We start from the raw sequence: 27,995 nt of genomic DNA on the forward strand, positions 1-27,995 counted from the left end.
TGGACGAAGCTCCTGGATCCTGGCTTCGGATTGGCACCCAGAGGCTGAGACTATGCAGGATTCTCAGGTACATCTTGTTTCCTTCCACAATTGGGGTGGTGGGGGGCCAAGTACTGCAGTACAGTAGGTTGAGGCACCGCTTGGGATGCCTGTATTGCTTAGTAGAGTTTTGTGTCGGCTTCTGATTCAGCTTCCTGCTTATGTGCACCCTGGAAGGCAGTTCTTGATGGCGCTAGAACTCTAGAGACTCAGAATTCGTAGCTCCTTCCATCAGCCCGGCTCAGCTCTGGCTATTGTTGACATTTGGGGAGTGAAGATTGTGTGTTTGTGTGCCTTTCAAGTAAATAAGTTAAAAAGTATATTTTTAAATTTTTTTTAAAAGATTTATTCATTTTATTACAGCCAGATATACACAGAGGAGGAGAGACAGAGAGGAAGATCTTCCGTCCAATGATTCACTCCCCAAGTGAGCCGCAACGGGCTGGTAAGCGCCGATCCGAAGCCGGGAACCTGGAACCTCCTCCGGGTCTCCCACGCGGGTGCAGGGTCCCGATGCGTTGGGCTGTCCTCAACTGCTTTCCCAGGCCACAAGCAGGGAGCTGGATGGGAAGTGGAGCTGCCGGGATTAGAACCGGCGCCCACATGGGATCCTGGGGCTTTCAAGGCGAGGACTTTAGCCGCTAGGCCACGCTGCCGGGCCCTATTTTTTAATTTTTATGATTATTTTTTCAAGGCTCAGGCTACAGTGTGCCTACTTAATTTTTTTTTTTAAAGATTTATTTTATTTTCATTACAAAGATATACTGAGAGGAGGAGAGATAGAGAGGAAGTGGAGCTGCCGGGATTAGAACCAGCAGCCATATGGGATCAAGGCGAGGACCTTAGCCACTAGGCCACGCCGCCAAGCCCAACCTACTTAATTTTTAAGAGATTACTTATTATTAGAAACGCAGGTACAGGGAGTGGAAGAGCCAAAGAGAGATCTTCCATCTGCTGATTCATGCCCCTGAGCCGGGCCATTCGGAAACCGGGAGCCAGGAGCTTCTTCCAGGTCTCCTGCATGAGTACAGGGGTTAAACACTTTGGCTATTTTCTGCTGTTCTCCCAGGCACATTAGCAGGGAGCTAGATCAGAAGTGAAGCACCAATGACTTGTAGCGGCACACACACACACACACAAAAAAAGCAGATGGCAGCTTTATGTGCTATGCCACAACACCAGCCCCTCAAATAATTTTTTTTTAAAATAAACAGTTTTCTCAGGACTTGGGGTGTTCCCAGGCAGAGGGTATACCCATCTGTCTGCCCGGTGACCTCACTTGGTTTTTTCTCCCTGGGCCCTGGTCTTTCGTGTGCCAGGAGGTTCTGAGGAGTAGGGTTGTTTGTATGAAATGTAGCTTTAACAGAGGGCCGCTAACATCACCTTATCCCATGTTTATTCTGATGTCCACAAAGTGGCTCTTGCATTGGACCGTGATCTATCCTGCCCAGCTATTCTGACTGCAGGCAGCTTTGCCCAGCAGCTCCCACACTCTGACCTGGCCTTTTCTGTCGCTGACAGGAGGGAGGGATTTATCAGTTTGGATATCAGTTGATATTGGGACTTCAGAGGACAGTGTGCCCGTATCCTCTTCTCTGTGAGCCCCTACACAGTACCCGCATTCCATCCCTATATGGCCAAGGCCTAAGAATGACCTTCTCAGAGCTGACTTGTGTCTCATCTCTCTCTACATCACCAGAGCTCACAGCAGGGAGCCACTGTCACATACTTTATTATTTTAAAAAGATGCATTTATTTATTTTAGATTTATTTATTTTTATTGGAAAGAGAAAAGGAGAGACAGAGAGAAAGATCTTCCATCTACTGATTCATTCCCCAAGTGGCTGCAACTGCCAGAGCTGAGCTGATCTGAAGCCAGCAGCCAGGAGTCTCTCTCTTTTTTTATTTTTAAGTTTTTTTTTTTTTTTCCTGGAAAGGCAGATTTACAGAGGGGAGATACATAGAGAGATCTTCTGTCCATTGGTTCACTCCTCAAGTAGCCACAATGACTGGAGATGAGCTGATCTGAAGCCAGGAACCCGAAGCCAGGGATTTCCTATGGGTCTCCCATAAGAGTTCAGGTTCCCAAAGCCTTGGGCCATCCTCTACTGCTTTCCCAGGTCACAAGCAGGGAGCTGGATGGGAAGTGGAGCAGCTAGGACCTGAATCGGTGCCCATATGAGATGCATTATATGCAAGGTGAGAATTTAGCCACTGAGCCATCATGCCGGGCCCAAAGATTTATTTATTTTTATTGGAAAGACAGCTATACAGAGATAGGGAGAGACAGATATTCTGTTCACTTGTTCACTCTCCAAGTGGCCCAATAGTTGGAGTTGACCCAACTGGAAGGTAGAAACCAGGAATTTTTCTAGGTCTCCGACACAGGTGCAGGATCCCAAGACTTTGGGCCATGCTCTCCTGCTTTCCCAGGCCATAGGCAGGGAGCTGGATGGGGAGTGGAACAGCCGGGATACACACAGACACTCATTTGGTATCCTAGTGGATTCAAGGTGAGGATTTAGCCACTGAACCATTGTGTCAGCCCAGACATCCCCCTCTTTAGGGATGCCACCGGCTGTGACCAACCGCAAGTGGCACCTGATTCAGAAGGGCACCAAACTCTTTGCTGAAATTAAAAAAAATTCTTCTTGGTGTAGCTCATTCACAGCAGCACAAAGCATCTTTATCTGGAGGCTCTTACGTCCACACTGCCCTCACATCCTCCAGGGATGGACAGTCATGGAGCATTTTCTCTTACAGCAATTTTAGACATCAGGGATTCTGCCCTCTCCCCCCTGTATCCCTGTTTTTAAAAATATATACAATTCCACACCATCCACCCGGAGCCCTCTGCTCTTGGAGTGGTGCTGTGGGAGACAGAGAAAGCGGAGAGGAGGTATGAGGACTAGAAAGCCTGGGCCTTGCCGCCAGATTGTCACACGTACCCTGTGCAGAATCCTGCCACCTGCCAGGAGGGATTTGCAGAACTCTGGTGATAACTTTTGGGTGAGTGCCAACCACTATCATTCACTTTAAGAGAGGGACTAGCTGTGGAACGTCCCCTTGTCAGAGGCACTCAAGGAAACTGCGATGGACTGCCTAACAGGTAGGGAGCCCCTACTTGTCTCTGGTGCCGTAGACAACAGGCTCTTTAGGAAGGAGGTAGATGAGCACCTAGAGAGAACCTGAGTGGACAATAAGAGGATGCAGTCGCTGACTGCATCCATCAATTCTTCCTCCACTTCTGCCAGTATCTTCCTTGCCTTCCTTCTTCCTGCCAGCCTTCCTCCCTCTCTGCTCTACCCTACACCCTTAAATGGAAGCAAAACAACCAGAAAAACAGAATGAATTGGGCAGTTCTTTTTCAGAGCATGTTACACCCTTCTTCTGTGTGGACCTGGGAGCTCCTTAGAATGACCCAAGCATTGCACTCTGTGTGGATCGATGGGTTGATGGGCCTGAGTAGAGAACGAAATGACAAGCTCCGGGTGTGGGATCAGTTTAGCTCACATCAACTGCAGTGGAAGGGCCAGAGAAGCAGGCAGACGCTAGTCTTGTGGTTGGCAAATGGGGCCCAGAGGCCAGAGGGCATTGCTACAACCTGCAAGCCCAGAATGGATTTTACATTTCTCAGCGGTTGAGGAACTGAAAAAGATTAATATTTCATAACATGTAAGAATTACATGAAACTCAAATTTCTGCGTTATCCAAGAAATGGTTATCAGAACACAGTCATGCCCATTTGTTTGTGTGTGTGTGTGTGTGTGTGTGTGTGCGCGCGTGGTGGGGGAAGGTAAGTGTTTATTCAATTTATTTTCATCGAATTGAAAGGCAGAGTGACAGAGGGAGAAACAGAGTTCTTGCATCTGTTGGTTCACTTTGCGCATGCCTACAACAGCTAGGGCTAGATCCAGGACTTCCACATGAGCATCCCAGAGTGCTCATCTGGTGCTTTCACAGGAAATCTTAGCAAGAAGCTGGATAGTAAATGAAGGTGCCAGGACTGGAACCAGCACTCTGACACGAGATGTAGGAATCCCAAGTAGTAGCTTAACTGGTTGCACCAGAACGCCCGCCATGCCCTTTTGCTTATATACTGTCTGCACCCGGCTGCTCTTGTACAACCCAATTCAGTGTCTATCACAGACACAAAATGTTCAGTCTCTGCTTAGGAATAAGAGTGTGGTCTGGTCTCAGAAAAATGCCAGTACACTACAAGGGAGCTTCTGTGTGTTCCCCCAAAGTGCTTTAACAGGCACCAGCTGTTTATTCCCCACCTGTTGTAACAACTGTTATCTCCGTTTTCCACATGAGGAAACAGATATGAGTGCCAAAGGTCACCCAGTTAGAAAGTGGTGGTGCCCAGACTGGCTCTCTTTAGAAAACACCACGAATTAAGACAGTGATGGGGCCTGGCGTGGTGGCCTAGTGGCTGAAGTCCTTGCCTAGAACGCTCCGGAATCCCATATGGGCAGCGGTTCTGATCCCAGCAGCCCTGCTTCCCATCCAGCTCCCTGCTTGACGCCTGGGAAAGTAGTCATGGACGGCCCAAAGCCTTGGGAATCCTGTACCCGTGTGGGAAACCTGGAGGAAGTTCCGGGCTCGTGGCTTTGGATCGCACAGCACTGGCCATTGTGGTCACTTGGGGAGTGAATCATCGGACGGAGGATCTTCCTCTCCTCCGTCCGAGAGCCGCAACGGGCCAGTGTGCGCCGATCCGATGCCGGGAACCAGGAACCTCTTCCAGGTCTCCCACACGGGTGCAGTGTCCCAATGCATTGGGCCGTCCTCAACTGCTTTCCCAGGCCACAAGCAGGGAGCTGGATGGGAAGTGGAGCTGCCGGGATTAGAACCGGTGCCCATATGGGATCCCGGGGCGTTCAAGGCGAGGACTCTAGCCGCTAGGCCACGCCGCTGGGCCCATAAAATGAATCTTAAAAAAAGAAAAAAAAGACAGTGATGGTTCCCCCAAAGAAGGGGCATCCACAGAGATGTGAAGGAAGTGCCTCCCAAGATGGAAGAGGCTCAGTGGATAAAGATGTTGAGCCTGGGGACCTGAAGGCTCTGCCCAATATTGAAAGGAGCAGCACCTTACAGCTCCACGCCACAGCAGGCCCCGTCCCCAGTGCAGGGTGGCAGGGTGGCAGTGGGAGGCTGGAGGCTCACATCTACCACTGCCCTGCTCACAATTGTTTGGGGTCAAGGTGCCTCATTATGAAAATAGAGCTGGGCCTGGCACGGTAGCCTAGTGGTTAAAAGTCCTCGCCTTGAATGCGCCAGGATTCCATATGTGCGCTGGTTCTAATCCCGGCAGCTCCATTTTCAGTCCAGCTTCCTGCTTGTAGCCTGGGAAATCAGTCAAGGATGGCCCAAAGCCTTGGGACCCTGCACCCACATGGGAGGCATTGAGGAGGTTCCTGGCTCCTGGCTTTGGATCAGCTCAGCTCCGGCCGTTGCGGTCACTTAGGGAGTGAATCATCGGACGGAAGATCTTCCTCTCTGTCTCCCCTCCTCTCTGTATATCTGACTTTGCAATAAAAATATATAAAAATAAATAAATAAATCTTAAAAAGAAAAGAAAATGGAGCCATCACCCCTCTGGGAAGAAAACATGATGGCAAACAATGAATAAGCACAAAGCATTTAGAAACAGGCTAAGCACCACCTTATCATTCTTATCTGGTTGTTGTCAGGAACAGGGATGCATCTGAAAGTTGGTGTAAAAGCCTGGTAGGGGGACCGTAAGACGCCAGTGGATACCCTCCCTCCCATCCCGCACCAAGGTGCCCGGGGTTCAGGATCTGCCTGTGGCTCCCGACTCCCACTCCCAGCCCCTGGGAGGCCTACAGAGATGGCTCAAGGGGTGGAGTTCCTGTCCCCACCCCTCACCTCATGAGAAAGACCCAGTTTCCCAGTGATGGGGAAATGGGGGACTTTTTCTCAATCTCACTCCACCTCTCAAGTTTAAATAAATATCAGCTACACAGATCAATGGCAAGCATTGGGCCTAGACACAAACATGCCAGTTAAAGATACCACAATGCCTGGGTTCAGGCCCTACCTCTGCTCCCAGTTCCAGCTTCCTGCTAATGTGTACCCTTGGAGGCAAAAGTGTTATCTCAAGGCCTTGGCACTCTGCCACCCTTGTAGGAGATTTGGCTCAAGTTTCAAGTTCCCAGTCATTGTAGGCATTTAGGGAGTGAGCCAACAAACAGAAACTTTGCCTCTCAAACAAACAAAAAAGGCCTGGTACAAGAAAAACAAAAACACTGATGGGAGTGGCAGAAGTCTGGGTGTGCAGCCTGAGAGAGATCAGATGAGGCAATCTGCTGTGCAGGTTTAGAGGCCCGAGTGTGGCCTCTGGGCCACTCTGTGAGCCCTTGGCAGATTTATGCTGCTGCTTTAAGGTGGCCTTCATCCTGGACACCTGCCAGGGCAGCAAAGCCTCCCCTGAGTCTCATGAGACCTGGGCATCGACATGCACACAGAGGAACCATCGCTGGTAGCCTGGCACAGAAGCTGTGGAGTCAAGCCAAACTTGAGTTGGTGTGCCTGCCACTTCAGTAGTTTTTCTTCACCTCTGGGACAGGGACAGCAATGAAATCCAACCCCACAGGTCATCTCTTCTGTCTTCTCAATCTGCTTTACTGGTAGGGAAACTGAGTACCAAAGCTACACCCAGGATCGGCAGTGAACAAACCAAGCTTAAGAGTCAAAACTCAGGGGGCCCGGCATAGTGGCCTAGCGGCTAAAGTCCTCACCTTGCACACGCTGGGATTCCACATGAGCGCAGGTTCATGTCTCAGAGTCCCCCCCCCCCCCTCGCCACTTCCCATCCAGCTCCCTGCTGTGGCTTGGGAAAGCAGTCCCAAAGCCTTGGGATCCAGAAGAAGCTCCTGGATCCTGGCTTTAGATCAGCTCAGCTTCAGCTATTGCAGCTACTTGGGGACTAAAGCAGTGGACAGAAGACTTTCCTCTCTGTCTCTCCTCCTCTGTATTTCTGACTTTGTTGTTAAAAAAAAAAAGAGAGAGAGAGTCAAAGTACAGGCTCTAGTCTGGACCACATCGAGACTGACCCTTTACTCACCATATTCCACACAGCCTTTATCCCCGTGGCCTGACAGGCATCAATGGGACACTGGTCTGAGGCACCCGGAATGGGTGTGGGCCGGTTAGGCAAGGCCACTGTTCCTGGGGAAAACCATCTGCAGCACCGGCATCTCATTTAGGCACCAGATCAAGTAATTGCTGCTCTCCCTCCAATCCAGCGTCCTGCTAATGCATCTGGGGAAGCAGAGGAGGATGGGCCAAGAATTTGGGCCCCTGTACCCCCACAGGAGACCTGGAGGAAGCTCCAGACACCTAACTTCAGACCAGCCCAGCTCTAGCTGTTTCGGCCACTTGGGGAATGAACCAACAGATGAAAGATCTCTATCTCTCCCCCTGCCTATCAAATAAATAAAATCTTTTTAAAAAATGCATAATAGTACAAAAGAGACAGGGAGATGAGGACCAGAGGTATCTGCATTGTGCTGAAGCCTGCAGGCTGAGCACTGCCTTGCAAGCAGCAGCCTGTTTGCATTTGTTCCTTTCTGACTATGGTCCCCACGTGTCCAGAGGCAAGGCCAGGGGTGCCCACCAGGCAGAACAAGAACACATCTTCAGAAGGTACTTGGGCCAGCCCAGTCACATCCTTGGTTCAGGGTGGGCATTTGGTACTTCAGATCAGATCAGCTCCAGCCGTTATGGCCATTTGAGGAGTGAACCAGTAGATGAAAGATCTTTCTGTCTCTCCTCTCTCCATCAATCTGATCTGCCTTTCCAATAAAAACAAGTAAAACTTAAAAAGACAAAAAAAAAAAAAAAGCAGCAGCAATCACTGGGGCTGCCTGCATCCCATGTGAGAGTTTTAGTTAGGCTCAAATCCCAGCTTGGCTCCTGATTTCAGCTTCCTGCTAACACAGACTCTGGCAGGTAGCAGATGAGCTGTTCGGAGTCATCTCCACATGGGAGACCCAGACTGAACTCCAAATCCTTGGCTTCAGCCTGGTCTAGCTCTGGCTGTTGTGGCCATTTAGAATGAAGTGAAGATATTCCCATCTCTTGTCCCTCTGCCTTGCAAGAAATAGAAATATTTAAAAATCTTTGCTTCAAGGTAGGTTCTCTCTCTTTTAGTTGGAAAGTTAGGTTTACATTTACAGAGAGAAGGAAAGACAGAAAGATGTTTCATCTGCTGGTTCACTCCCAAAGTGGCTACAATGGTTGGAGTTGTGCCAATCCGAAGCCAGGAGCCTCTTCCGTTTCTTCTACACTGTGCAGGGTCCCAAGGCTTTGGGCCATCCTCAACTGCTTTCTCAGGCCACAAGCAGGGAGCTGGAAGGGAAGAGGAGCAGCCAGTATACAAACTGGCTGCCCATATGTGATCCCGGACATGCAAGGTGAGGATTTCAGCCACTAGGCTACTGTGCCAGGCGCAAGACACTTTCTCTTAACAGATGTGACAAGCTAGCAGAGTCTGTGGTGGTCACAAAACTTTGCGTTCACAGGTCTTCGCATTCTAGGGCTGCCCTTGCATGTAGGACACTAAATGGCCTTAACCTCCATTCTGTATGCTACACATAATCCAGCACCAGTACCCAAGATTTTATGTAAATAGCTTAAGAGGGCGTTTTTTGTTTTTTTTTTTTTTTTTTTTAATCTTGGAGAGTCTGCCTTTACGTCAGAACAATGTAATCATTGATATTAATGCGGGTCTAAATAATCTTGTGCTTTGTTCCTTCTGGTCTGTTTAATTCTCTCTGTGTTCTTGGTTGTTTTTTCGTTAGCTAGTTAAGTGCCATTTCTATTCACTCAGAGGTTATTCACTCAGAGGTTTCCTTCTGCCCAGAGATTTTGCAAAATGCCCAGGGTACTTAGGGCTGCCTGCTCTTGCTCCTCCGAACTGTGCTTACTCCTGGCCTCTGGCCTGCTGTTCCTTCCCTCCACCCCATCCCCACTTTCCTCAATACATTCACCACTAATAGGTAGATCTTCTATGTCAGGTGGATAACAAGGGGACTTTTTAGAGCCCCTGCCCACATCCCTCCTTAAGTCCTAGCCAGCTGCTATGTTGGGTTCCCTCTCTCTCCAAGTCTCCTCTCCCAACCCCATCTTCACACCTTCCTGTGGTCACTATTGCTCCTTGCCCAACAGGTGGTCTCCTGGTGAGCTCCACAGGGGTCCTTTCTTCACCTGAAGCCACGTCAGGCACACACATGCCAGGCAGTGGGGACAGGAGTGAATGTTCTTCATGTACGGATGAATCTTGGCAGCTAGGGGTCTTCAGTGGGAACTTACCAGCCCCGTGGAACCAGTGCAGGGAAGGGAGAGAGAGAAGTCTCCTGGAATCCCCACCCCCACCCCAGGATATCCAAGACCCACCCCCTTACCTGCCTCCTTCCTCACCCAACAGCTGACAAACAGGACTCTGAGGAACAAGCGTAATAACGTACTAACGCTTTTAATACAGTCTGATCAGACCAATTCACACGACAGGATCAACCCGGGCTCACTCCTATGTTGACACAGCCCAGTTATACAACATCCTTACTGACTGGCTCTCATGCCTTCTTGGCTTCCAACATCACTGGAATGCTCTACCTACCTCCCTGACCAGACTGGCATTCTTTTAAACTTTGCATAAAACTATTTCTTCCATAGACTTCAAACAATCGACTAGCCGAGTTAATTATGGTACATCTAAACAAGGTTTAATACTAACCCTAACGTGTGTCTGCGGTTTACAAAGAGCTCTGTATCACCTGGGATAGCTTTCAGTAGCAATTCACTACAACTGGTCCTAAAAAATAATAACAATAATAATAATAATAATAATAATTAGAGAATTAAAACCCAACAGCAAGTTGAAATGGTTAAGATATCTTGTAAGAACTGGAATTTTGGGGTGACGGGGGTGTCTGTGTCCTCAAAACTGAGCTTGTCCTAGCAGCAAAATTGTGGCCACCAAGCCGGGCTCAGGAGGGGTTGGGCCCTCAAGGCCAAGGGCTAAGCTCAGAAGGGCTCTTGGAGGACATTCACCCCATGGTCCGTGAGATGCTGTAGGCTTCTGGCTTCTTTAAAAACAGCTGGGCATCAAGGTATGAGTGGGCAGAGACCCTCCTGTGGTGGTTTCTTGTGAAGGATATGGGAATGGGAATGATGAATCAAAGAGGGTGGGAAGGGACCAAAAAAGTCACTGAGGTCCCAGAATGCGCCTTCTGGAGCTGGGGTTGGGGTGGAGGAATGGGCTTGGAAATCACTAAAAATTGAGCACCAGGAATTCCAGCTTCCACCTCAGAGAAAGTGGGACTGATGTTGCCAGGAAGGCGCATCATGTAGTGTTGTCTGCCCTTGTCCTCCCCTCACCTCCAACCACCGGGTCTCACAGACATTTCTGCCAAGTATCAGATGAAAATCTAGTTCTAAAGGCCATTGGAGGGACGGGTGGTAGAGAGGGGAGATGGAGCTAGGGTTGGGTGGGTAGGTTAAAAAACGAATAAAAATCTCTCAGCTACAGAACCCAAAAACACTTCTCCCTCCGCATTCACAGCATTTCTCAGCAGGCCCTAGGGCCATTCCCATGGGGACCCAACATCTGCCTCACTTCCCCTCAGGCCCCATGGGCTGCTGGTCAACCTCTGGATCCACTAAAGATGATGCAAACGCCGACTGCACTATCTGAAACCCAAAGGACTCAAGGAGAGACATGTTCTGCTGAGGGGAGAAAGGTGAGCTGAGGGCGGGGCCCAGGTCCCCCAGTGGGCCCCCGAGAGCTCGGACATGCACCTTCTGGATGTGTTTGTTCAAGTAGGATTTAGAACGGAAGAAGCTCCCACATTCCGGGCACGGGTACTTCTTCTCCCCGTCGGACTCCATTTTGTTTTTGGGGACTGCCATCTCACAGGAGAAGGAGCCATTGGCACTCTGCTTCTCCGGCGTCTTCAGGTCACTGGCATCGGACAGGTCACCATAGGAGTCGGAGCTCTCAATCGGATCCTGATGGGAGCATTTCTGGCCTTCTACAGAGTAAAAAAAAAAAAAAAACAAAACAAAACACACACACACAGAAGAGAAGAGAGTGAGGCCCAGTTCTGGAGACATCCCCTCCTCCTGGAGGGGTCACAAGTGGCCAGCTCACAGGTCTGTGGAGTTCAGCCGGTCAGCCTGGGAGCCTGGAGTGCCTATGGGGGAGTGGGCGTGGAAGGGGATGAGACAGCAGGGGGCCCAGGGGCCACCAGCCTCCCTGGCACTGGACATTTCATGTAGATGCATGTTTATGGCTCACCATCATCTCGGCCTACTTCAAGGAAGGGGCCTGGGGAGGAGACTTCAGCTGCTTCTGCCCAGAACGGCTTCTAGGTGCTCTCCTGTGTCCCCCTGGCTGTAAAAGAGCTACTCTGATGACTTCAAGTGGGTACACCAGTCACCTCATTTCCTGGCACCAGACTAGCTGCACCGTACCAACGCATATGAAATCAGAGCTGCGAAGTCCTCGACCCTCAGGAAGACCCCATCGGTGGCTCAGAGAGATGTCTCAGTCCTGTTCCTTTTCCAAAGACAAGCCCTGTCGTTACTGCCTCCTGCCAAAAACGCTTGCATCCAAAGAACAGAGATTAAAAGCACAACCAAGAACAACTCAATTCAGCTGGGCTGAGACAACCCCTTCACAGCTCTGCCTTGCCCAGCCCTGCCCTGAAGTCCTCTACCACCAGTCTGCAGCCTCCTGCCTAGGTCCTGCTAGCCACGCCGGAAGGGAGGCCTGCGATGGGAGCATGGAGCATGCCATCTCTGTGATCTCTACCATCTGCCAAACCCCCTGGCCTCATCCTCCTGGCAGCAGCGGCGGTAACAACAACAACAACAACAACAACAACGATACCAACAACAACAACGTGGATAACAAACCGGAGAACAACCTGGACCAACAAATGAAAGTGGGGCCTGGGGAGCTCTCTGCAAACCAAATCAGAGGCAAGTCAGGGGAGCTCACTTATTGCCATGCATCTCACAAACACAGCCAGAGGCCCTCCACAACCAGGCAGCTCACAGCAGTCAACCACCCCCTGCCGCGACGGGAGAAGCCAGCCTCTGGCTTCTACCTGTTCACCAGGTCAAAGCACCCAGCAGCAGCTCCCCACCATCCTACAGGGTGACAGGCAGGGGACAGCCCCAGAGTGACCCATCATGCAGGACTCCTCACCCTGGACCTAGAGCATTCCCTGCATGGGGTTCCTGACGGTGTGTGTGAGTGTGTGAGTGTGGGTGTGGCAGAGGGAAGTGGGGAGACTGGCCTGGAGAAAGGAAAAGGAGCTGGGGAAGAAGAGACAGAAGGGCTAGATCCTCAGCAGTGCCCTAAGGCCTCCCTCACTGCCCTATTCTGAGGGAGCCACACCCACTGGTGACTTCTGTCCCAGAGGCCACGGGCACTCAGATCTCTGAGTCTCATCAAGGCAGCCAGAAAGCTGACAGCCTTCCCCTCCCCACGCCCGGCCCAGCGCCCCCACAACACAGTCTGCGCAGAGAAGCAAAGTGCAGAGCAAGGGGTCGCTTGCCTTTGTTGCCATAGGTCCTGGCGCAGTGGAACGCTGCTCCCCCATTCGGGATGGGCTCCTGGTGCCTGGAGACCTGGGGAAGGGGAACACCGTGGTGGGTTTTAACATGGACCTTTAAGTAGGAGGCAGAGGAGAAACCTAAACAAGACAAAAGGAGATGAGATTCCCGCGGCCAGCAAGAGAGAGCTCTGTGCTTCCCCCAACGCCTCTCCTCTGGCCGCTCTGGCTAGCACTCCCAGGGGCAGCTGCACCTAGAAGGGACCCCTGCTGCTTGGCTCAAAAACAGCTGCAACCACATGAGCCACATGGCCCAGGACTGGAAGTGGGACACGGGGGAGGGAGGGGGGAGGGCACGGTCCACAAATCAGCTTCTGCCAAAGCTGTGGTGAGAGGCCCAGGCCAGCCGCTTGGTGTGTGTGTGTGTGTGTGTGTGTGTGTGTGTCGTGCGGGTGGCTGGAGATCCTACTCCTTCTAGGACCAGAAACCAAAAGTCCTCTGGGCTTGCTTGGTGCCTCAGTAACAGGTGAATCTGAGGGAGTGTCTCACAGCTCTCCCCTTCTCCCGGGAGGTCAGCAGCAGAGAACACTTAGAGATGCAGTCAGACAAGTCCATGAGGCTCCAGCTCAGCCAGCAGGACGCAAAAGGAAACGGAAGGCTAAATCAGATGGAGGAAAAGCAACTCTCCCCAAGAATACCTCCAGGACCCCCTCACACACACTTCTAACCATAAGGACAGGCTCTATGTTGCCACGTTTCTCACTTCAGAGTAAGTGGATTTAGGAGCTCTCTAAATCTTTTTTGAAGAACAACAGCAAAAGTAGGACATTATATCTGTGGGATATGGTAATTTCCTATTCCTGGTGGTCTTTTTGGGGTTCATTCTTGGGACATGCACCAAGTTCCCTTAGAGAAAAAGAGACAGGGGATCTCTGTTTCTTCTGGGGTAGCAGCAGGCCAGCCATCTTTTGAAGCTGCTACAGCCCCATCACCCTGGTTCCATCTGTCAGTCTGAAGCCATAGACTATCTCAGGCTGAGAAGTGCAGATCTCAGGCCGACTTCCAGGACAGCCATGGAGTTCAAGGATATGGGAGGAGGTGGCCAGGACAAGGATTTTGATGACTCGGGCATCACAGCAGAAGTGTTGCCATCAGACTCCTTCACTGTCAAGAAGATGAAGGCACCTTGGGCAAGAACTGAAGGTTCTGAGTACCTAAAGGCCCATATGTGGGGGTGCCAGAGCCCTCATGGTGCATCCTGAATCCACTCCAGATGAGGCTGGTAACATTTTTCAGGTACATCCTCTGAACCGCCTTGGAAGGACATAGCATGACAGGGAGACACACTGACTGGCTCACAGTCTTGTCTGTACAAGACTTGCTGTATGAAGTCCTGGAGTTAGCCCTGGCATCTGGAACGCCACTGGAACTGTAATCAAGGTCTGCTTTTCAGCAAGCGGGGCAGGGGATGGAGAGGCCATGGTAGCAGCCAGGGCCCAGCCCATTGTATTTCCTAGCCCACAGAATGCTCCCCAACAACCCTATGTGCTGGCAATTACTGTGCCCATTCTATAGATGGAGAATCATGAGGCTTAGTCAATAACATGGGCAGCTAGTTACTGCATGGTGGGGCCTGAACTCCAGCAGAACTTGGCCCTTAATCACCAGGCACACCCTTTCATTTGTTCCTGTGTTTTGGCCCAGGGTCCCTACAAGCATCTCCTAGACTTTACAACAGATTTCATTGTCATCAATGCTCATGTGTTTCTCTGCCGTGCTGTGGGCGGGCTACAATGGTAGCTGCTGTTGAACAGAGGGCTGGCCTGTGAAGAAGTTTCTGTAACAGATCCTCCCCTAAAGGCAGCCAGCTGGGGTTCTGGAGGGAACTATGGGAAGTGCCCACATTTCCTTCCCAACACAGCTACTTCCAAGATCTGTTTGGACTAGATGCCGGTGTGTCCCGCCCTGCTTGGTGCAGCGAGCTGTCCTGCGCTGTGACCCAAGTGGTGTGCCTATGGCAGTTCACTCATCGAAAGGCTGGTTCAAGAGGGCCCCGCGCAAACTTTCCTAAGAGGGAAGTTGTAGTCAGGAAGTGCTAGTCAGAGTGTCTAGGGAAAAAGGCATTCAGAACTGCCTCTTGGGTGGAGGCTAAGAAGAAACCTCCCACCCCCACCACCCAGTGCCAAGCACAGCCAGGGACACTGGTCCCTGGCAACCAGCACAGGACACCAGAATTTTCTGAGAATGTAGTGAGGCCACCAGAGGTGGGATTTTTTTTTTTCCCCTTTCATCTCTAACCTTGTGGAGTCTCTAATAAAAGTGGTGTGAAGCCTTTCCCATGGCGTGCCAAAGCAGGTCCACTGTAACCAAAGGGGGACAAGAAAGGTGTGAGGGAGCAGGGGGGTGCTAGGAATTATTATATTTACTCTGTGAGGAGAGTTATGCCAAAGGAAAATATAGAATGTGCTAAAAGAGGACGCACTGCGTTTTCCTGAAAAACAGCCTGAGCAACACGTGGCCAGGACCTCCCGACTGTAGACCAGCTGCAGTAGAATGTACTATCTATAGCAGAAGGACTTGGCAGGACAGCAGGCATGGAGCCGCAGCTGCCACTTCAAGCTCCGTGCTTCAACACAGAGCAGCTCAGCCGCCAAGTGTCAGAATGAAAACAGAAGCTGTGCCTCCAAGCAGAGCACGTCTTGGAAACCAGACACATTGAGCCGCAATTCTAAACTCACCCACCCCATTCAGCACTGATTAACCAGGAGCCAAACAGCGTGATCCAGGCGCGTGCGCGCGCGCGCGCGCGCGCACACACACACACACACACACACACACACACACCAGGGATGCTGAGCACACAGGTGACTTGCCACTACAAGCAAACAAGCTCCCTTGTTCTCACTCCCCAGGTGGACGGACAAGGAACTGAAGAGCAAAAAGCCATTGCCCCTCCCCTCAGTTGTGTTTTCTTTCCTGATGTGCAAATCCTCCTCTGGCAGGTTTGCCATCTGTGCAGGGGGTCAGGAATCCCTTTCTCCCAGCCCACATCTGGAAGGGCCATGTCCAACTGCGCTGTGTTCTAGCGAGGAGCTTAAGTGCGAGTGTCTCGGCTGTCCGTGTGCTCCACTCTTCCCCAGACGTGTGCACTCAACTCCAACTAGCAGAATCCTTCCTCTACCTTTCCTGTAGGGATGCTGGAGTCCCACTGCCTCTAATTAGCCATCCCTCTTTCCCATCTTGGAGCATGTGCACTTAGACAACGTCCTGCTACAGAAACCAAAACCCAAAGGAAAGAAACTATGGTGCCCACCAGCAGGTCCTTCTCCCCTCCCCCCTGTGGAACTTCGCCAACTTCCTTAACTTGAAGTGAGAAAACAAGATTTTTTCTAGCCATAATAATTCCTTCCCCTGCAAGCAATCTTCCTCTACAAATGGTGTAATACATCCTGGTAGGTCCCGGGGACAAAACCCGGGGTCATCTTTCTCCTGAACTTGTAATCAGGCTCTTCCCTTTCTTCTAGACAAACTGTCTTTGTGTGTATGTGTGGCAAAGAACAAAAAGAACAGATCTATCTATAGGGAATTAAGCCAACTGTTTTTTAAGAATCATTAAGGATGGGGTCAGCATTGTAGTGTAATCGGGAAAGTCACCATCTGTGATACCAAGACCCCATATGGCCCCCATACCATTGGTGTCTTATCCCACTTCCCAATCCAGCTCTCTGCTAATGGCCTGGGAAAAGCCACAGAAGGTGGCCTGAATACTTGGGGCCCTTGCTACCCACATGGGAGGCCACAATCCAGAGGCCTTAGCTTTGGCCTGGCTCCAGCCCAGGGTGTGGCAGCCATCTGGGGACGGAACCAGTAGATGAAGGACCTCTCCAGCGTTTTTCTCCCTCTTTAACTTTGACTGTCCAATAAATAAATAAAGGAATCATCAGGACTGAACCATTTCAGAGAACATTTACAAACTCACCTAATCCAAATTTTTTAGTTTTGAAGATTTATTTATTTTTATTGAAAAGCGAACTTACAGAAAGAAGGAGACAGAAAGATCTTCCATCCACTGGTTCATTCCCCAAGTGCCACTACAGCTGGAGCTGTCAATCCAAAACCAGAAGCAAGGAACCTCTTCTGCGTCTCCCACGCAGGCGCAGGATTCCCAAGGTCCTGAGCCATCCTCCATTGCTTTCCCAGGCTACAAGCAGGGAGCTGGAAGGGAACTGGAGCAGCCGGGATATGAACTGGCGCCCATACGAGACCCCAGTGCATGCAAGGAAAGGACTTTAGCTACTAGACTACCGTGCTGGGCTCCATCTAATCCTAACCATTCTGTCCAGTTGGCTGACAATCGGCACACGCCTGGAGCCTTGTATAGAGAAGGGACTAATTCATACAACTTATTCACACAGCTTCCCCTATATCCATAGCCTCAGTGGCAGCAGGACAAGGGATCTGCATCCTGACTCTGATATCTCAATGTCTTCAGCATCCTTCCTCTGCCTCTTCCCCACCCCCTAGCCTGTCCATTCCCCTTGGTCTCGAGAGAGAGAACCAGCTCTGTTCCTCTGATGGCGACAGCAGTTTTTTTATTTTGACTTTTCCCTCCTTCCTTCTGAGCACCTGGCATGCAGTGGACCACAGCTTGCTTCTGCCTTCTTGGAGGAATGGGACTTCCTGCTGGGACTAAAAGCCTTTAGTCTGTAGTTCAGATCATCTTGACTTCTCTGGTTTTTATATGCCTCTGGCTTTCCCTCCTACCCTGGTCCTGTAGCCTGTGCCAGTGGCTCAGGTCCTCTTTTATCAGGCATGGGGAAGAAATCCTGCTCAGTAGTGGGTGGCTGGGGTGGCCCCATCAAGTGGTCTCCTAACTTGGGTCAACTTTCCCACTGTTCCCTGAACTTCAACACTGAAAAACTCAACACAGCAGATTAGAGTCATCTCGGGGTGTTGCTAGGAAGCCAGATCGGGGTGAAACAAAGCAAGAATTCAGCTTTGCCCAGGGCTATGAGAGAGCCCTGGTTCCTGCTGACTCTCCCCACACACCAAAGCCCATTTTGCTTGCGGCTCCCCAGAAAATCTCCTGCAGGAAACGCGCCCTAACATGTCAGTACACGGAACACACAGCTGAAGCCCATGTTAACTACTAATCTCCTGGTGGAACAAACCTTGACATCCAGAGGCCTCGAAGCCAAAACCCAGGGTGTATGGACCCAGTGCCAGGACACCAAGAACGCGAAGCTACTCAGCAGTGTCCCTCCAAAGGGGACCTCGAGAACGCAAGAGGAATCCAAGAATTTCACTCAAGCTCTGCAGGGGGTTTATGCCTGATCCAAACCACAGTGTCAGAGATGGGGATCTTTCCTGACGTCATTAATATCACAAGGATGGGATGCCCTCCCAACACCCCGCCTCACCACCAAGTGTGCAACGCAACTCCCCGCTGTCTTATAGGAGCCTTACAACAACCCTGTGAGATGGGAAAGGGGTGTTCTTAAACCCATCTGAGGGAACAAGAAAGAAAAAAAAGCCACATGGTAAGGGTCTGAAATTAAACCCTGGGTGTCTTGACCCACCAAGCCATACCCCAAGATGTCCAAAAGTTTGGGAACAGGAGTGCCCCAGCAAAGTCCCCACCTGGCAAAAGCAAGCACATGGTGTAAATGTGTCTTCACAGCCATACAGACCGCTGCTCCAACCTCCTTCAGCAGATACAACATGCGCCTCCTTCCCTGACATTGTGTGTGCCAAACAACAACAACAACAAATCTCCAACACTTCCAAGAGCGGACTAGACCCGGCCCAATGCCAGCAACGGGCCTCTGCCCATCCAACAAACACATCACCACTGCCATAGCTAAGACACCAGGCCAGGCCAACCTGGCCCTCAAGCAGACTGTGTTGCTCAGAGCGCCTTCCACTTCCTCTCTCAGCAAGGCCGCAATCCACCAAGGGTCTGGATTCTCTCCTAGCTGTCCATGCTGAACAGTTTCCATCCTTTGTTCATCTCCAGACTTGACTTCCCTCCTTCCTTAGCTGAATTTCCACTCGCCAGTCAATCAACCGGCAAGCACTGTCAAGCAGGACTCATTTCTGTCCCATTCTGGGAACCACTGACCAACTCCCTCGGTAAACCTAAGTCATTTAGTGGTCTCCGCAGGACGCCCCCATCCTGCTACCTAAACAACAGGTGCATCACAGGCTCAAGTTTGGGAGTAATCTCTCCTGCTGGTTTCCTGGGGCATCCCGTTTCAAGCACCTCAAGGTCTTGGGGAAGGCAAGGGTGACAGCTAGCTAGGTAATGACGGTATTCAGCATTCAGTGGGAAAGCAAGGCCGTGCGAACAAGTGGAGGCTAAGGAGGCAGGGCAGTCAGGGCAGTCCAGGCCTCCCTGCCAAGCTCAGGCCCAGTGAGGGAATGGCGGGTGGATTACCTCGGTTACAGATACTGCAGAAGTTGCTGGGCCCCTCACTGTGCTTCTTCAGGTGGTCGGCCATGTAAGCTGCCCGCAGGTACTTCCCACACACCTGGCAGGGCACCTTGTCTTCGTGACAGGCCAGGTGGGAGCGCAGACGGTCTCGGGTGGCAAAAGAAGCATTGCAGGTCTGAGGGCAGAAAGGAACATGGGATGAGGCAACAACGCACACCTGATTCCCCACCAAGGACACCACAAAGCAGACACACAGTTTCTGGCCACCACGCAGGCTCCTTTCAGATGCTCTGGCATCTACTACCCAGAATGCCAAGTGGACGGCTGCTCCTACATCTGAGTTGGAATGACTGGTTCTCAATGGCTACCTACTAAGGACACACTGCAGGACACAGCAGGTTAAGTTCTGTATCCCTGTATGAAATGAAGGGCTGAGTATTCACAAGGCCTTAAAACATTAAGAACTGACTGTAGGTGCACTGGCTACAAGTGGTTAAAGATAGGTTACTGACATCTAAAGGAATCTTCCTGTTGCCCATCCCTGGGCTTGCTCTAGTTGCTTTATAGGAATAACTCAAATGTATTAATTTCATTCAAAAGTGACATTGGCCTTGGCCACAGGGAAGCAGAAAGGAAAGGCAGAACAACACAGAGAACAATTGTTGTGGGTCTGAACTTCAGAAACATCCCAAGACAACGAGCTGGGTGTCAATTCCGCTGACATGAGAATTCACAAAGCAAGGGCCAGCACCTTCAAGAGACAGTATGTGTGACACATGCAATTCAGGAAGTGCTGGTAACCGACAGGATGTTAACACCACCCAGTGGGCCCAAGCAGGCACCAGCACCAAGCTTGACCAGTTCGTTAGAGGCTCTTCATCTCACACACCTCTAATCCCTTCGGTATCCGTTTGAGACAGCAAGGCCACAGGCAAACTCCAATTCCACAGTTGGGTCCTGGGGGTTCAGATGGACTCAGGACCTGAAGGCTCAGTCCCTGTGGCTGGGGTGGGGGGAGGCCCCCAGGTCACCAAGTGGTTCCCGTCATGTGAGGACCAGACTTGGTGTCTCTCAACTTTTCCGTAGGGCTAGCCAAGGCCATGGAATGTTGGGAAAGCACCGGGAGGGCTGGTGAAAAGTTAGTGACTTTCAAGCTGTCTTGGTTCTCTCCGGTTCTGGTCAAATTTGACTCATCTCTCTCTCTCTCTCTGTGAATGTGTTTTTACTCTTCCAGAGCATCAGAGAAGGCAGCCTTCCTCTTGAAGTGTGTTCAAATGGAGGCTTTAACCCACTGGAGACCCAATCCCCCGTTGAGATGCACCCCTTTCCTTCACAGACGCAGATCCCAACCACCTGAGACCTCAAGGTAAATGTTGGAATCCTGTCACTACACACAGTCCCTTCCCCTGACAGAGTCAAAGGCTCTCAAAGGGTCTGGAGGTAGGCAAGGCCTCTCTGGCCACTCCCCTCCCTCCTGGCTATATCTGGGCATCTTCAGGGACAGAACAACGGAACACCGCTGACACACTGCTTTTTCTGGCTTACACAATATTCCCGTTGATTCGTTTGAGGAAACTCACTCTAGTAAGTGAACTTGCCCAAAACCATAAAAGACTCAGCTACTAAGGAAAGCAGCCAAGTCTCCAGACATGCATACTCTTGCCACAACCCAGCCAGTGGTTCTTCCTGTCCTCCCCACTTCCCAGAGGGGATTCTTCGCTTTCCAGGTTTTGCGGCCAGGGCAAATGGAAGCCCTGTTGGGGTTCAAAAGACCTGGAATGTGAACCAGCCCACAGGGCTCCTTCCAGATTGAGCGGACAGAGCTTCTTGGTGAGTGAAATGTCCTGAGATGTTAGAATGGACACAGTGGATTTGTCAGCCAAGATTCCCCTGACAGGGAAAGGTCACACACTTCATACTGGGAAATTCTATCATTCAGGCGATTCTTACAGTATCATGAGCATGTGGTCTCATGGCCACGGTGAAGGAGTCTTGGTTCAGATGCCCCCACTGATCCAAGATAGGCCACAGGAAAAGAAAATACCCCAAATCTATCCCTTAGTCCACTAGCCTGTGAACCAGAAGCAGGACTGCCACACACAGCCCCTCAAGTGGGGTTTGTACATGTGGGTGTATCCAGGAACAAGAGCTGGCTTGACTAGGCAGTGAGTGACACTCAAGAGCGAAACCATCCAACGGTGAGACATGAGGGTATCGTAAGCCACAGAACACAAAGAAACCAACGTAGCCCAGGGAGAGAGAAAACGGGTAACACACACATTTAGGATTTGGTCTCCCGTGGCCCAAGAGAGTCTCGGGAGATCTATGAAAGAGGGGCTTGTTCTCGCCAGCCTTCTCAAGGACCTGTTCTAAAAGGGCTTTGCCAGTCATGCTTTGATACCTAAAGATGACAGCTAGCCAACCCTCAAGTATCCCCCAAGTGGATTATCCGTTTTGGGATTAGCTAAGCAAAATTAAAAATCCCATACCAGGCCTCCATTGATTATTATCTCAGAAATGAGTGAACGCTAAGATAATTAGAATGACCAGAGGCAATTAGAAATGGAAATCTGTTGTGAGAGGAAAGGGGAAAAAAAAAACAACAACCAAAACCTTCCCACCACTGCAGCGACCAGCTACAGTATCCAGACACTTCCTGTGCTTGGAATGACACTTGGTAGCTGGTATCCCCAAGAGGGTTGGGGACAACTGCAAAGGTGTGGGAGTCAAGAGTCCAGACCAACCAGAGAGGCTGCGAGGACAGCGAACAGCCCAGGAGCCTGGTCACGCAACCCAGGGAAAACATTGATCTCCAAGAGGACAAGCTAGGACACTTCTGCCCTGGAGCTATGCCACACAGGAGAAAAGCAGTCTTCACCAAAGAGGGGAGAAAACAGGGACCCTGCCCAGAAGACGGGGAGCCAGCACCAGAGCACACCAATTGTCCAGGGCGCTCAGAACAGCTGCCCTGCCCTGAGCTTGAGTCACATGCCTCAGCCCTGCAACCCAACCATTGTTCCCTTCCCCAACTCCCCACAGCTCTCCTTTCAAAAGCCAACAACTGGGAAATATGGCCCAAGCAGCACCAAGGATACTAGAACACACGTTTCCCCCAACCCTGGATGGCCTCTAAAATCCGGGCAGCTTCCTGCCTCCTCCCAGAACCCTGGAAAGGAATCTGGTCAAGGCCTGCCCCAAGAATTAGTTGCCCCCCCTACTTCTGAAGCCTACACACACACCTCAGTTCTTTGTCTACTGAGTCCTCGGGCAGGGGTTGGGGAAGTACTCTTCCAGTCTCTTGGCCTCAGACTGAGCCCCATGTGCAAAAAAGAGTCCTGGCTGGAGCTCCTAAATCTACAGTGTCCACAGTAGCTGGGCCATTGAAGGACACTCAAGCCAGGCTCCAAGAAGACTGGTCTGCCAAGTCTGAAGCTTTCCTCCCCCACAGCTGTGGCACCTGCCTCGGGAACCAGCCCCTTTGGTTCTCTGTGGCATCAGATGAGGCTGTAAGGGAAGGCTTGCATCCATCCACCCAGGAGCTCCAGGAACCAATTTCCAGATCTCTTGGCCACCTCTTCAGCTGCAGATGTCCCTCTGCATGCTAGACACCTACCCCTGCTGTGGAACGCAGCCCAGCACACCTGGCTGACCCACCCAGAACCCGAGAGCCAGCATGTCTTCCACCTGCCAGGCCTCTGCAGAGTTAGGAGAGTTCGAGCTCCAGGCCAGTAGATCTGTGAGAGTGTGTTGAAGGGCAGGATAGGAGCAGGTTTGTACACCAAGGGACAATGATGTCAGGGTTATGACACAGACCAAGGACAAAACACACAAAGCCTCGAATGTTAGAATGAAATCTTTTATCATCACTCCTGTACTCCCCACTCCCTGCCCTCCCGCCCCCCACAGAGCCTGTGGGGACTAAAGGGCACGCCAGTGGTGTCAGGGGGTGGGGCCTGCATGTGCGTTATCAGCCCCCAAAGCCATATCTTGGGGTGGCCTGATATAAAACTACTGGTTAGGTAAGTTCCTGAGCACACCTGCTAAAAAAAAATCCTTCCAAGTCCCTAAAGTATAACTCTCTAGCCAGACATGAGAACAGGGCCTATCGTGAGTGGAAAAGGAAGAACGTGGTGTGGGTTGACCCCAAATGAGGGGGTGGGGGTATCTGTCCTGGAGGTAAAGCCACTGGCCAAGTCTGGGCAAGGGTGGTCAGGCCCCGTTGGTGAAAACCCCATGCTTTTATGAAACGCAAATGCCAGGGAAAGCAGATAAACTGGTGGCTTAGTTCCAAGGAAAGCACCAACCTCTAAGATCACCCTGCAAGGACAGATGCCCAGAGTTACCATCTGTTTGGACAGGCACGGGAGGAGGCAGGAGAGCCTAGAAAGACACAGAGGCTTTGGGGGGAGTGTGTGTGAGGGGCATCCTAAAAGGTACACCTTGCTACCCTGAGCTGAGGAAGACTCCCAAGTCAGCCACGGAGGAGCAAGCTGGGCACAGGCAGGCAGGAGCCACCATGCCAGTTGCCCACAAGCAGGGGTCACAAGCCCAGCAGCATCCCATTCGCTTTACCAGAAACGCTCTCCAAGGAGACAGGTAGTAGAGGGAAACTGACTAGCCTACAGGCCACTGAGGGAAGGCCCGGCTGGCCTCTGGGGTGGCCCAGCCCTGCCTCAGGTATCCCGGTGGGGCCGGGCAGAAGAGAGTGTTGCCGCCAGAGTGTGCTGGGCCGAGGTTCTCAAGGGCCGGGAACGATTTTTTTAGAGAAAGGGTTAAGGCGGTGTCAGGAACCGAATGGGACGACCTCCACAAAGCTGGCTGGGCAAAGTCCCATGATGGCAGGTCGCTAGGAAGAGGTTCCAGGGGTGGCAGGCCGCTGCTGCTCCCAACCCACACCTGGAAAAAGGGCAGAGAGTGCAGGTTACCCCCCCAGGCCACCGGGCACAGCCCCAACTGCCCTCTGGGCTCCTCCTACGCTGCCCGGGGTGGGGAGGGTGGGGGGAGAAGGCAGTTCTGTGCTCTGGGATGAGAGATTCAGAGACTGAGAGGCAGCTAGGCAAAGCCGGATCCCAGCAGGCTATCCGTGCCTCCCCCTCCTCCTCAGGGAGGTGGCCAGGTCCTGCACCCTATGCCCGATGGCCCCCACCCCAGGGGCTCCAGCACCTTCATCCCTCCTTCCAGGTCTGCCCAAACCCTCCCCTGCCTAAGGAAAAAACGCAGGCATTGTCCTACCAGGGAGAGCCTAATCTCGACCTCAGCTGGCAAGAACCTAGCATGGGTGAAGGGAGCTAACAAGAAGACGGAAGCCCATTTCCCATTGACACAGGACTGCTCATCAGTACCCAGGAGAGAAAACTTAAGTTTTCTGGATGCCCAGCAAGGTACCTGGATACCAAAGAAGCAGACAAACCAAGGGCAAGGAGCCATGCAGCCTTCCCTGCCTGGTGTCACACACAGCTGCCCACAGGGCTCAGGGATGGGTCCGGCACACGCGCCTGCGCTCAGAGATGGCACCACCCACTCCCCACCTCCTGCCACCCCTGCTGCCTGCTGCCTCCGCTGACATGTTCCAACACGGGTCAGACAAGGGAAAAGCGGGGGGCTCCACTGTCAGGAGCCCTGCACTGCAAAAACAACAACAAAAACCCTGCAGTCAGTCCTCCACACAGCTGGAAACCAGGAAGTGGGCCCAGACAGAGTGCCGGGTCCCCACAACGTGGCCCACCAGCCAAGGGGGCTGGCAACCACCGGGAGAGAAGAAAGCCAAGCAAAAGAGTGCGGACGAAGACGGGGCAGGAGCCCCGACCAAGCAACCAGGGAGGAGAGGAAGGAGGGGATGTGAGCTTGGGGGAGCCGGGCTGGGGTGAAGAACAAAGACAAGGCCAAGTGAGGGTGGACTGGACAGACTGGGGAGATGCGCGAAGCAGTGATCAGTTGGGCCAGACCCCGCTCCAGCACACACTCTGGCTTCCTCTCGTTGCCGCAGCTGTGACAAGCAGAGCAACATTCTCACCAGCCCATCAGTCTCTCTGCCCTGGCCCAGCCCCTACCTGACACTTGTGAGGCCGCTCAGAGGTGTGCACCTGCTTGATATGTCCGTTCAAGTGATCGGGCCTGCAAAAAAGAATCAAGTGGGACTTTAAAACAAGCCATCTGAAGATGGGGGCCCAAACTTGGCCAGAGCTCCCACCTCCCACCCACCCCCACCCTTTCTCTGGCTCTTTATCTCTTTGTGAGAAAGGACTTCCTCTCTCCCACCCCCCCACCTCCCCACCCCCGCCCGAGCAAGACAAAGTCACCACCAGACCCAGGCTCCGCCAGGCCCAGGCCCCTGGTTTTTCTCCAGAGGCAGAAGGGAGAAGAGATTGTTTCTGATCTTGCCTGATCACCCCCTTCAGTGTCCCCCCCACACCCTTTTTGCCCTACTTCAGAAACGCAAAAGATTCCTAGATTGCTAAGACTAGGAGGCAGTGGCTTTAGAAGGAGCCAGAGCTGCCTTGCCACAGCCTTTCTGGAGGGGGGGGGCGAGGGAGGAGTGTGTGTGTGTGTGTCTCATTGTCCACACTAAAGCCCCTTAGAAACTCAGCGTTCCCCTCCCCCAGCCTCTCCCGCCGCCTCCAGCCAATGAATGCCACCCGGATGGAATTCAGTCCCCAGAGGCCAGGCGAGGGAGCCTTTAAGTCCCCAGCTGGGCTGGTAAGCCAGATGCCCGCCAGGAGCAGGTGGGCAGGGGCTGCCTGACCGGTAGGACTGGTTCTGGCCTGGGGCCCCAGTAAGGGAGTTTTCCATCCCTAGGTTCAATACACACAAAAGTGCCTTGTTGGTGTTTCAAGTTTAAAACCCAGGCCTTTGAAGGTAACCAGAGTGTGGGGGTGGGGGGGGAAGCCCAGCTCCTGGACAAGGCTTCTGAAAGACTAGAAGGGCAATTCCCAAAGGGTCCTCCCCTCCCTGCACCCTCAACCCTCCCCACTTCCACTCCCTCTATGTCCAGAGAACAGCCAGGAACTCTGGGGAGCCCCCAGGTAGGGGCAGATCAAAGGCTTCAGCGTGGAGAGGCAGCTCTGCGTCCCCGGAGCCCAGGGTCACCTAAGGGGCACAGCTAGGAGGCAGCTGATCCTGGGGTCACTCCAGGGCTCCAAGTCAGGGAGTGTAGGGAGTCCCAGAAGCACTTGTTCCAGTTCCTCCCTCAGCAGCCATTCAGGCGGGGACAGGGGTGGGAAGAGTCGCAGGAGGATCCCTGCCTCCTGCCTCCCGCCCCCAGAGAGGGCCCCTCGCCTGGTGCCTCCGGAAAACACAAAGGGAGCCCAGGGAGAAGAATGGCCAAGGCCTGGTGGCCCCAGGTCTCAGGAATTCGGCCCCCTCCCCACAGGCCCAAGAACTGCCCTGGCCACACAGTACCTCCTCCACATTAGAGTCCTTTAGAACAGGATCCCCACACCTGGTAGGGTTTTGTGAGGTCAGATGCAGGCCCCCTCTGCCTTTTCCCCCCTCCCACGCATGCATACACACACACATACATGCATAAGTCCCACATGGCTAGCTCTTAGCAAGAACATGATTAATCAGGAGGGAAACAGATCCAGACTAGGGGTGGGATGGGGGGTGGGACTGCATGACGGCTGTCTTACCTGGAGAAGCCTTTGCCACAGCTCTGGCAGATGTAGGGCTTGCCCACGGAGCCATCGTGGGACCGCACGTGGTAAGACATGCGGTCTTTCCTCTTGAAGCGAAGCCCGCACACGGGGCAGGAGTAGGGCTTCTCCCCAGAGTGGGAGAGCTTGTGCCGGTTGAGATGGTACACATCGCGGAAGATCTTGCCACAGATATCGCAAGCCACCTGCTTTCTCGTCCGGCTCCTCTTGCGGGGGCCGTCAGGGTCCTCAGAGATGGGCAGCCCGTTCTCACCCAGCCGCGGAGGAGGGAGGTCGATATAGCCCAGCTGGAGGCTGGTGACCCCGTGCTGGGCCTCGTGCTGCCGGAGCCGGTTGGCATCTGTGAACACCTTCCCGCACAGCCCGCAGGGGAGGATGCCCGCCTCCCTCAGGCCCCCTGGGGACCCAAACATAGAGTCCAGCAGGTTGGCCTTCCTCGGGCGGCCCCGGCCTCGCTTGCCAGTCAGTGGAGGAGCACTGGATGCCACATTGGGGAACGGGGAGGCCAATAGCTGGGGGGACAGGGGTCCGGCCACCATGGGCAAGCGGTCCACCCCAGGTAGTACAGGCAGGGAGGCTTGGCTGGCGATGGCTGCGCCAGCCGCCCTGGCCGCCTCCTCCTCAGGTTGCATGCTGCCCGCAATGCCATTGCTGTTGGCAGCTAAGGCCGCCCCGTTGGTCATGTCCAAAGGAAAGCCCAAGTCCGAGGTCCCAGGGGGGCGGAAGAGCATGATGTCGGCCCGGGCAGGGGGCACCAGGATCTGCACGTTCGACTGCTTGATGACCTCCTGGCAGATCTCAATGACCGACCTCATCAGCAGGAACTTGGCGGCCGTCATCAGCTCGGGGAAGCTCTCCAGGCGCACCACGATGCGGGAAGTGTAGGCGAAGTCCAGGATATCGCCGAATACCTTGGAGCTGATGGTGTGCATCTCCAACTCCCGGCTGCCCCCAGCCCCGCCGCCAGGGGCTGCCGCCGCGCCACCCACGTCAGCGGGACCCCCATCGCCGGCTCCACCGTCGCCCAACTGGGCGCTGAACACGGACTCGAAGTACTCGCTGCAGGCGGCCAGCACGGCGCGGTGCGCGGGGAAGCTCTCGTCGCCCACCCGCAAGAGCACGTCGCAGAAGCGCCCGCCGTTCTTGCGCTGCTGGTTCAAGTTGTGCAGCATCTCCGTGCTGTGCCGGCTCACCTGGTAAGTGTAGCAGCCCGACGGGCCGCAGGAAGCGTCGTTCACCCGCTCCATGGCCGTCTCGCCCCCTTCCCCACTAAAGCCGGGC

General features: G+C 52.8%; 1 protein-coding gene and 1 long non-coding RNA gene across 7 annotated transcripts; one reads left to right on the forward strand and one right to left on the reverse strand.

Moving 5' to 3' along the window:
• LOC131478223 (uncharacterized) lies at positions 1-27,686 on the forward strand. Of its 2 annotated transcripts, XR_009244369.1 has the most exons (4): positions 1-67; positions 3,080-3,148; positions 20,297-20,428; positions 27,533-27,686. It is a non-coding gene; the product is annotated as an uncharacterized LOC131478223 (long non-coding RNA). The 2 variants fall into 2 exon arrangements; XR_009244370.1 differs by lacking the exons at positions 1-67; positions 3,080-3,148 and adding an exon at positions 10,672-10,808.
• On the reverse strand, positions 9,526-27,963 carry PATZ1 (POZ/BTB and AT hook containing zinc finger 1). 5 transcript variants are annotated; one of them, XM_004591999.2, is made up of 5 exons: positions 26,691-27,963; positions 25,113-25,176; positions 19,066-19,237; positions 12,633-12,770; positions 9,526-11,099 (listed from the first exon to the last, which is right to left on the reverse strand). In XM_004591999.2, exons 1-5 carry the CDS (start codon positions 27,959-27,961, stop codon positions 10,681-10,683), a joined length of 2,064 nt encoding a protein of 687 aa, XP_004592056.1. In that variant the 5' UTR covers positions 27,962-27,963; the 3' UTR covers positions 9,526-10,680. The 5 variants fall into 5 exon arrangements, with proteins under 5 accessions (XP_004592056.1, XP_004592057.1, XP_004592059.1 ...); XM_004592002.3 differs by having other exon boundaries at positions 10,929-11,099; positions 12,633-12,705; XM_004592000.2 differs by lacking the exon at positions 12,633-12,770.
• Between the last annotated feature and the right edge of the window lie 32 nt (positions 27,964-27,995).

This window comes from Ochotona princeps, chromosome 29 (assembly GCF_030435755.1).
Source record: "Ochotona princeps isolate mOchPri1 chromosome 29, mOchPri1.hap1, whole genome shotgun sequence".
Classification (NCBI taxonomy): Eukaryota; Metazoa; Chordata; class Mammalia; order Lagomorpha; family Ochotonidae; genus Ochotona; species Ochotona princeps.

What these genes read in the sequence shown, in the direction of transcription:
- PATZ1 (XM_004591999.2), bottom strand. Translation starts at nt 27,961, where the DNA reads ATGGAGCGGGTGAACGACGCTTCCTGCGGCCCGTCGGGCTGCTACACT. An exon ending in AGCGGCCTCACAAGTGTCAG is followed by an intron (nt 19,238 to 25,112) that starts GTAGGGGCTGGG and finishes TTCTGCCCTCAG; the next exon opens with ACCTGCAATGCTTCTTTTGC. An exon ending in CTGCAGTATCTGTAACCGAG is followed by an intron (nt 12,771 to 19,065) that starts GTAATCCACCCG and finishes TGTCTTGTTTAG; the next exon opens with GTTTCTCCTCTGCCTCCTAC.